Source organism: Phalaenopsis equestris, unplaced genomic scaffold (assembly GCF_001263595.1).
Source record: "Phalaenopsis equestris unplaced genomic scaffold, ASM126359v1 Scaffold001070, whole genome shotgun sequence".
Classification (NCBI taxonomy): Eukaryota; Viridiplantae; Streptophyta; class Magnoliopsida; order Asparagales; family Orchidaceae; genus Phalaenopsis; species Phalaenopsis equestris.
The window spans coordinates 129,543-139,250 of NW_018165509.1; the positions used below are offsets into that span (position 1 = coordinate 129,543).

General features: G+C 30.4%; 1 protein-coding gene across 1 annotated transcript; it reads left to right on the forward strand.

The window, feature by feature from the left end:
- Positions 1-1,403: 1,403 nt before the first annotated feature.
- LOC110032955 (telomere repeat-binding factor 1) lies at positions 1,404-9,660 on the forward strand. The gene is made up of 7 exons (XM_020736753.1): positions 1,404-1,560; positions 4,223-4,426; positions 4,901-5,118; positions 6,042-6,126; positions 7,564-7,647; positions 8,844-9,194; positions 9,466-9,660. Exons 2-7 carry the CDS (start codon positions 4,277-4,279, stop codon positions 9,478-9,480), a joined length of 903 nt encoding a protein of 300 aa, XP_020592412.1. The 5' UTR covers positions 1,404-1,560; positions 4,223-4,276; the 3' UTR covers positions 9,481-9,660.
- Positions 9,661-9,708: the final 48 nt, after the last annotated feature.

Here is a 9,708-nt window from a genome sequence, read left to right on the forward strand (position 1 = left end):
TATATATATATATATATATATATATATATATTAGAAATGATTACTCCTTGCTATGGAGCTTGGAACACATTTATCATAACAAAACATACTTACAATAGAGCATCATTACAAATTTGATATTTTCATGCACTTTAGGCACACAATTGTGGGAGAGTAACAAAAAAAAAACATATTGCATTTCTCATTTTTGCATTGGATCCTCATAATGAATATTGATCATTCAAATTTGATCATGTTTTTCAACTCCCATATATACATAAAAGCTACACATAAACAATCAAATTGAACGTATTAAAATTGAAGATCATCATAATCTCTCAACCACTTCTGATATACGCCAATTGTAGGCAAAGACTATTTAATTAATCATATATCATTTTATTGATCATTTGATTGTATTGATTTTAACATTGCATGTTTAGACAACAACAACCAAAAGACACATTTTTAGATATGAAAATTGTCACGATAATGTGACGAAATAAAACTGAAAGATGATTTTCCTGCGAGTTCATTGATAACATATAATTAAAATGATATTGCAGTGAGTTTTAATATAGAATAAATGAATGATGATTTATGTCATGAAGAAGCATCAAGCACAATTCAAGTTGTTTATTTATAAATAGGGCTGTCAAAACGGTATGTTGTTCGCGAACAGCTCGTGTTCAGCTCGTTATCATGTTCGGCTCGTTTTGGCTCGAAATACTACTCATCAAGTTTATATATATATTAAGAAGTATTTTAAGAAAATCTAATTGACTACAAGGCTACAAAGATTTATAACCAATTAAAATATTGATTAAGAAAATAGAATAAAAATTATTAAATTAGATTCAAATGATGTTTTAATATAAATAATAATTTTTAAATATTGCTCAAACCCTTATTGTCTTATGACTATATGATTAGGGTTGTTAAAAGAACTCTTTGTTTGTGAACAACTCGTGTTCAGCTCGTTAAGCAAATGAGCCGAACACGAACACAAACACATTTTTTAAGCTCGAAATATAAACGATTCGGCTCGTTTACACCCCTATTTATAAATGCTATATTAAAAGCAATATTTTTTTATTTTATAAATTTTATCAGAAATTATTTTCATTTTTTTATTTTTTTAAATAAAATTTAAAATTTTAATTTATTTTTAATTTCACGCCTCGCCTTACTTTAAATTCCAGTTCCGACCTTGATAAGGTATTATGCTTGTAAAGTGTATTCCACCTAATTTCTATGTATTTAAATATCTAACACATACATTTTTTTTTATATATTTCAATCACCCAAATATTTGAAAAATGAACACTTTAATATTCGTGCATTGTAGGTTTAGTTTCTTTGTTACATATGCTAATAAATAGGATTGAGTGGTTAAAAAAAAAAAAAATACAGCTAAGATAATCTCGGCTTTTTTGCGACGGTGTTGATTGCCGATCGAAAACCCTAACTACGCCTCAGGACATGCAACGGCAGCCACCGAACCGATCGATCTCTTCCATCTCCCTTTTCTAGCTAATTATCGTGTTATGGAACTCGGATCGATGTTTATACTCACCTGAGGTTTAATTCTCACTCTCGAACTCAGATTTCTAGCTCCGTTTCCCCCTCTGGTTGTCTATATATTTTGAGTTTTCCTGCACGATCTTCTCTTATTTTCCTTTCATTAGGTTTGCTTTGCTGTGATTTAGTTAGTTAGTTTTTCTTCCTGTTGTCATGAAGCTCTTTCTACAATGATGTTTTTGTGCCATATGGATGCTGATTTTTTATTATTTGCTACCGGTTCGTGCTATACGCTATTAGATTTGCTCGCTTGGGTGCTAAAATTTTTCAAAATAATAATGCGAGTTTACTTCCTGATCTTCTTTTGTTTTCTCGGTATTCGGATTTTGAGCAGTTTATTTTGTTTATTAATCGCTTTTATTAGTGATTTATGCTCTCTGATGTGAATTATTTGGTTCGAAGAGTATTGCATTTTTGTATTGTATATTTTATAATTGTTCTTAAGCTAATCAATTGGAAATTGCTTTTAGAATCAACATGGCTTTTCACGCAATGAGTTATCAAAATATTGGAGCTTTAAATTTTGTGGAATGGATTGTTGTTTGTTGTTTTGAAGTGCATTACTTGCTAGCTTGTCGCTGCTGGCAAATTTAAGCTTCCATAAGACTAGGGGGCTGTTAAATCTTGAAAGTTGAATATTAGGATTTAATTATAGTCGGATTTAGTAAATCCTAGAGGCGTTAAATTGAAAGCTGTTTTGATGTGATAGATGTTGGATTTATTTAAACCCTAGGAAATCTTTTAGTATATATTTTGATGTTTTAGAATTTAAGAAAAGGAAGAAAATGTGCATAAGGAGGAGAAGTTTTATAAATCTCTTAAGTTATACTTCCTTTTGGATTTACTAAATTAGGATTTAGCCTAAGAGGTGAGTAAAGCGAGATTTAAGAAAATAGTAGGACTTAGCTTAACAAACTAGTTTGTAAGGTTTAGCCTAAATCCTAGGTAAATTTTGCAAGAAAACAACACCTAAGGGGCCTTGGGATCACTTTTGTTATTTTCTATTTTCTTTTTCATTTTTATTTTGTTTTTTTTAATGTTTTGATTTGAAACAAAACATGTTTGGCTATTTGATAGATGTATGGCGTCCTTAAAAATACTGAAAATACCTGAATATTAATTGAGTGTTTTTAAAAACATTTAAAAAAATATATGTTAAAAACCCACTAAACAAACATGTTTCTAAAAACAAAAGAAAAGCATAAACAAAAACAAAAGATAAAATTGATCCCAAACTAGCCTCATGTAAACCATTCTTAAGTTAATAAAATTGAAGGTGTTTTTAGAATCAAACTTGTCATTTGTTGAAGTAAGTTATCAAGCTATCAATTCTTTAAATTTAGTGGCATGAACTTTTGCTTGTTGTATTTAAGTGCATTGCTTGCTAGCTTGTCTTTGCTTGCAATTTTAATCTTTAATAAAGCTGTATGTTATCCTATGCCGTATACGTCATGTTAATGCTAAGGGGCTGTTTGGGTACAAGTAGGATTTCATAAATCATATAAATCCATATTTAATAAATCTTGTAGGCGTTGATTCATAAAAATTGTTCGGCATGATATATGTTAAATACGGTTTTATACTAATGAAATTTTGACACATTTTCAAATGTGTTGTGAGGAGAAGTGGTATGAATCTTTGTTATTATAATTCTCTCAAGATGTACTAAGATTTATCCTAAAATAGGAGGACATCTGGATTCAAGAACAAGTAGAATTGATGTGGCTAAAAATTTTTGTCTTTAACTTAAATCTTGCTACCACTTTTTTGTCCTTAACTTAAATCTTACTACCAAATAGTCCCTATGTAAAATTATCTTAAGCTAGTGAATTGGAAGGTGCTTCTAAAGTAAAAAAATGTCTATTTTGATGGTTTTTTATTGGATTATAAGAGCTTTAATTTCGGTGACATGTAATTTGCTATTTTAAAGTGCATTACTTGTTAACTTGTCAGTGCATGTAATTTTGATTTTCAACGATGTTGTAGGTTGCCTTAGGCCACTACTTCTCCATAGTGCTACGGAACTGTTTGGGTATTAGTAGGATTTAGTAAATCTAGTAATTTTATATTTAATAAATCCTCAATCTGTTAAATTTTGAAAATAACTTGGCATGCTAGATGTTAAATTTAATTAAAACTTAGTAAATTGTTTGACAAATATTTTCAAAATTTATGATTTAATTAAAGGAGAAGAAGAGCCTCAATGATGAGAAGTTTTGTAAATCTCTTAAAGCCTACTTTCCTTAGGATTTACCAAATTTAAAATTTAGACTAAAACATGTGAAAAGTTATATTTAAGATGGTAGTATGATTCATGCAGCTTAAAAGGTTATTTTTTAAGATTCAACTTAAATCCTTGATAAATCTTAGCTAAATGTTGTAGCTAAAACTGGCACTATAAGTTAACTGAGCTCCTCTGCTTCTTATTAATGTTACTATAAAAATTCTGAAATATTCATTCTTAGGACAAAGAAGTGGGGTTTAGTATGGTGGCGGTGTTCTTTTCTTTAAATTTTTCTCTTAGGACAAAGAAGTGGGGTTTAGTATGGTGGCGATGTTTTTTTTTTTAAATTTTTCTTTATACGCTTTTTTTTAGAGCTATTTTTTTTCTTGTGATAAATTGTCCTTAGAAATTCTTACGCTGACAAGCATTTCTACATAGGCCACAAGGTGCACAAATTCAATCTTCTTAGGGAGGGTTGTTGTGTTATTGTCAATGGGTGCTCCAAAACAGAAATGGACATCAGAGGAGGAATCAGCTCTCAAAGCTGGAGTTGTTAAGCATGGAGCTGGGAAATGGCGCACAATATTAAAAGATCCAGAGTTTAGTAGTGTTTTGTCCCTGCGATCAAATGTTGACCTGAAGGTACTAATCTAAGACTTATGTTTTTCTAATTGTTTTGCTTCTTGATAAGGCTCCATTTAACATTAATTAATATTTCTTGCTTATGTTTTGTCTCCAATTGTGGCTTAGTTATCAGGGATTTCATGTTTCTGTCTAAATACAGCTAAAAGCAATTAGGGACATTTACATAGCACAAATTCTTATGTATTTACATATCTTTACATATCTCATTTACATATCTCATACCTAAAATTTCATATTTACACACATAACACTCAAATATTTTATATCACATAAAAAATAGCACTAAAACTGAAATGTACATTTTTGATGCATAGATTTAAAGTACCAAAATGATATGTATGTAAATCTGAAAGCTTAGGTGTGAGATATGTATATACATAAGAATCGTGTGTCATTTGGATTTTAATTGATAAATCGTACCATCATTGTAATTATCATTTATGATCAAACTTATTTTCCCCCAATTCATAGGATAAATGGCGAAACATGAGTGTAACAGCACATGGATGGGGTTCTAGAGAGAAGGCCCGGATGGCCTTGAAGAAGAGCCAACCGATTTCTAAACAAGAAGAGGGCCCTTTGGCACTAAGTATAGTTGATGATCATGATGATGAGATTGTTGATGGTAAACCTTTGGCACAAGCAAGCCCTCTTCCTCTGCTCACGGCACCGAGAAAGTTGGTATCAAAGTTAGTACTTTAGTTTGTTGAGCAGCTTGTTTTGTCTTTGACTCTTTCTTTATATAAAAGAAATGGAAAACATTTTTATTTCATCACTTTTTTTATTTTTCCCATTGTCTAAAGACATCCATTTTGCAGCTTTTAGAAGCTACTGGCTTTTACCTTTGTTTTTGTATATTTTATTTGAAGGAAGTTTAAAATTTTCAACTCTTTCCATGATATTATGTGGGGATAATTACATGCATAGCACCTGAAACTTCACTATTTACAGAATCAAGCACCCATGTTAAATTTTTTAACAACCCAACCGATGTATTTACACGTGCTACGATCAATCCATTGAGAATTTGATAAAATGAAAAATATAGGTTGCAGTTTTTTCATGAATTGTGATTCTCTTAGTGAGAATTTGAAAAATGGATGAAAGTGGATGATAGATTTGTAAATAGCAATGTTTTGGGGGCTATTACAATTTCAATTATGCTGACTATGTTATGTGGACCTGATTATTGGGTAGTAAAAAAAATCATTCTTGTTTTTGTTGCGTTTGAAGGAAATGAGACTGTTAAGATGAATGTGTGGCAAAAACAACAAATAGACTAAGGATTGATTATATCGGAGAGGTGGTCAGAATGATATTTATTGAAAGTTAAATTAATTAAGATTTTTGGGGTTTTACCATTGCAAAGAAAGGTAGATGGAAAATTTGTCCATTAGATGGTCAGATAAAATTAGTGTAAAAAAATTAAAAAGAAGTTTTTTCATTTCCTTTCACTTTCAATCAAAGTCTTATAATGCAGCTTAGTTTCGACTATATGAAGAAATTTGTATGAATGCCACCATTGCCTGAAGCTATGTTCATAATAAATCAATTTTCTGTTGATTTCATCTGTTTTTTTAAGTTCCAACTTGGTCCTTGTCAATGCATGTAGGATAGACAGTCTTATATTTGAAGCGATAACTAATTTGAAGGAGCCCGGTGGGTCAAACAAGACTGCCATCACCATGTACATAGAGGTATGAATTCATGTTTTCTATTGTCTCACAAATTTTTAATTATGTTTTTTGGCCAGCTGGGGTGCTATAAATAACTATATTTACAGCATCAGAGTGTAGATATTTTATATTATTTATTTAGCAGGGAAATTTACATTCATACCACACAATTCCTATATATTTGCATATGTAACATCCAAAGTTTGATATTTACACTTATAATTCTTTGGCGTTATAAACTTATGCATAAAAAGGCGTATTTCACTGGAGTCGTATGCATGTAAATATGAATGTTTAGGTTTTAAATATGTAAATACATATGAATTGTGTCGCTTGCATGTAAATGCTCATATCAGTATTGTCTTGACCAATCAATAAGCACTGTAGGAGAGACTTCTCACAAGGTTTTGAGGCGCAGGTGGTGATTTAGCAAGATCGAGAGGTTTAATTATGATGGTGGAATTAGTGCATTCATTAGAAGCAAATTAATATAATCATGAACTGCATAATAAAATTATTCAGAAAGGTAAGTTTGGATTATTTTTGCGGAAGATGAATAAAGTTACAAATTTAGAAGGGTAGTTTTTTTTTTTTTTTCAGTGGATTCTGCATTTTACTTTTTGTTGGAAGCAAATTAATATAATCATGAACTGCATAATAAATTTATTCAAAAAGGTAAGTTTGGATTATTTTTTCGGAAGATGAATAAAGTTAAAAATTTAGAAGTGTAGTTTTTTTTTTTCAGTGGATTCTGGATTTTACTTTTTGTTTCAGTATTGTTACATAACATATTTTTCATGAATCAAAGCCATAATTGGCTTCATTTGGTAATGTCATATTGGGCTTTGCTTTATGATATAATTCTTTGCCACACTCTCAGTTATGGATGAGTTACTTTGAAAGTGGGTTCTCCATGCTCTTGATAATGTGGGGAGTGCCTTCCATAAGGGGTTCATTTGGCATAATTTTTGTTTCTGTTTTCTTTTCAATTGTACTCTTATTTTTAAAAATACGTTTGGTTAGTATAATTTTTATCGTTTTTATTTGTTGTTTCTAAAAACAAACAACCTTATTTTTAAAAAACAGCCGTGCACCTAAAATTTTTTTGAGTGTTTTTAATAACAACTACCATATGCTTTTATGTCAAATCAAAACATAAATAAACAATAGAAAAAAAAAGAAAAGCAAAAGCAAAAATGATCCCGAACAACCACTAAACTCCGGGGAATGCTTTAAATTTGGTCTTTAAGCAGCAGAGGACGTTGTTTTACTTTCTTAAATGCTTGCATCTTATTTGTAGTTCATATTTTATGTCTGATGTGTGTATTTTGCGGCTATTTATTTGGGATGGATTTCCTCGTTGTTTAGGGAGAATATTGTTTGTTTTGAATACCTTGCATTGTTTAAAGAATGTGTTTTTTTCCTGCAAGATTCCATATCTTCTCTTTAGCCATGCAGGATCAGTACTCTGCTCCGCCAAATTTGAAAAAACTGTTATCTGGCAAACTCAAGGCCTTGACTGCAAATGGGAAATTATCGAAGGTAATGTAATAAAATTTAAGATCTTTATGAATTATTTGATTTATGCTTCATTACATTCTGTCTCTTTATTGGTCATTATCTTTAACCATTTTTTAACTATCTGGATTGGCTTTATCCATTAGTTCATTTACATAAATCTATTCATGTAAACTTTAATTAATTTCCAAATCCCATAACTCAATAAACAAATATGCTATCACTTGGACTTGCAATTTACATGAAAAGGTAATTCTCAGGTGATCAAGTTCAAAGGAAGTTAATGCAAAACAATTAGACATTATTGAAACTCGCTACAATAAAATGGAAGTTGTGATATGGGGGCACGGATAGGACACAACAAGGACACACAACACTTCTATAATTAAAAATATATAACTTGAATATCCATCAGACATGGCATTATAATATAAATAGTCATTTACATACAAACTACTTAATTTTTTTGTATTTATATTTCTAACACCCAAACTTTGCTTTCTAAATTTATACCATCCAAATCTTTCATATTAAATCTAAAATACTATTATTTTAACTTTTTGAAAGTGAAATACACATTTTCATGCATATGCAAGATGATACAAGTAAAAATTAAAATTTAAGCGTTAGATATATGCATGTAAATCTTTCTAATATAAATTATGAAAAATAGATAAAAATTAAATAAACATAACATTAAGAATTATAAAGAAGAGATTATAAGAAATTATGTAAATCTTTCTAATATAAATTATGAAAAATAGATAAAAATTAAATAAACATAACATTAAGAATTATAAAGAAGAGATTATAAGAAATTTAATAACATTAACTTTCAAAAGCTAAGAGATCCATAAATATTTAGTTTATGATATGAAAAAAGTAAGCATTAACTTTCTTGTATTACATCAAGATGAGCTTAACTTTTAAATAAAAAATAGAATAATTTTTTTTAAGTTTTAATCTTAAATCTAATGTTTTGGGGCATTTACATACATAACGCTAAATTTATGTATTTACATATCTATCATTTAAACTTTACTTGTTTGCATTTATACCTCCGAAATCTTTCATTTCACATAAAAAATACCATCATTTTAACTTTTAAAACGTGAAATACTCCTTTTCATGTATGTAAAAAATTAAAGTCTAGGCGTTAAATATGTAAATACATAGAAATTGAATGGTATGTATATAAATATTCCTAATTCTTTTGTTAGGTGAAACGTAGATACAGAATAGCTCAAACTTCAGCGCAATCAGAACATAGAAGAACGAAATCCAAGGCCTTACTTCCAGAGGGAAGACAAAAGGAATCCTCCAGAGTGGATAACAAGAAGGATATAAAAGCACTTTCAAAACCTCAAATTGATGCTGAATTAGCACGAATGAGAAACATGACTGCGGAAGAAGCAGCTGTAGCTGCTGCTCAAGCTGTCGCCGAGGCCGAGGAAGCCATTGCCGAAGCTGAAGAAGCGGCAAGGGATGCAGAGGCTGCCGAAGCTGATGCCGAAGCGGCCGAGGCTTTCGCCGAAGCAGCGTTGAAGGCTCTCAAGAAAAGAGCCAAGTCGGTAATGTCGCCCTCACTTTATGCCCAACATTTTAGTCTTAAAGTTTATAAAAATGTTAAATTAGTCCTCGGGTTTTTTAATGAAGGCTAAAATAGTCCTTGTTGGGGACTATTTTAACCCATATTAAAGGAGTCTGGCGGCACTTTTATAAACTCGGGGGTTAACGTGACATTCTACAAAGAGCTGAGGGGGCCATTTTGCAACTTTTCTTTAATTCACATGCTTATGATGGATTTATTTACATTTTGATTCGGTACGTGTTTCTGTGCAGAATTTTCAATTTTGATGAGGGCCTTTGTGCATTTTTCAATGCTCTGCTTGCGAGCCAGATGGTCTCCTTTCTGTTCATATATGTAGATGTAGTAGTGTAGGTGTTGTAAATCCTTCACATAATGCCAGCTTCTTATAGAACATTTTCATGATCAGTTTCTTACATTTCTTATTTCTATATATTACCTCATGTTATTAATCGTCTTATGTGATTTTTCTTTGATAATATATATATATATATATA

What these genes read in the sequence shown, in the direction of transcription:
- LOC110032955 (XM_020736753.1), top strand. Translation starts at nt 4,277, where the DNA reads ATGGGTGCTCCAAAACAGAAATGGACATCAGAGGAGGAATCAGCTCTC. An exon ending in CCATCACCATGTACATAGAG is followed by an intron (nt 6,127 to 7,563) that starts GTATGAATTCAT and finishes TTAGCCATGCAG; the next exon opens with GATCAGTACTCTGCTCCGCC. An exon ending in CAAATGGGAAATTATCGAAG is followed by an intron (nt 7,648 to 8,843) that starts GTAATGTAATAA and finishes TTCTTTTGTTAG; the next exon opens with GTGAAACGTAGATACAGAAT.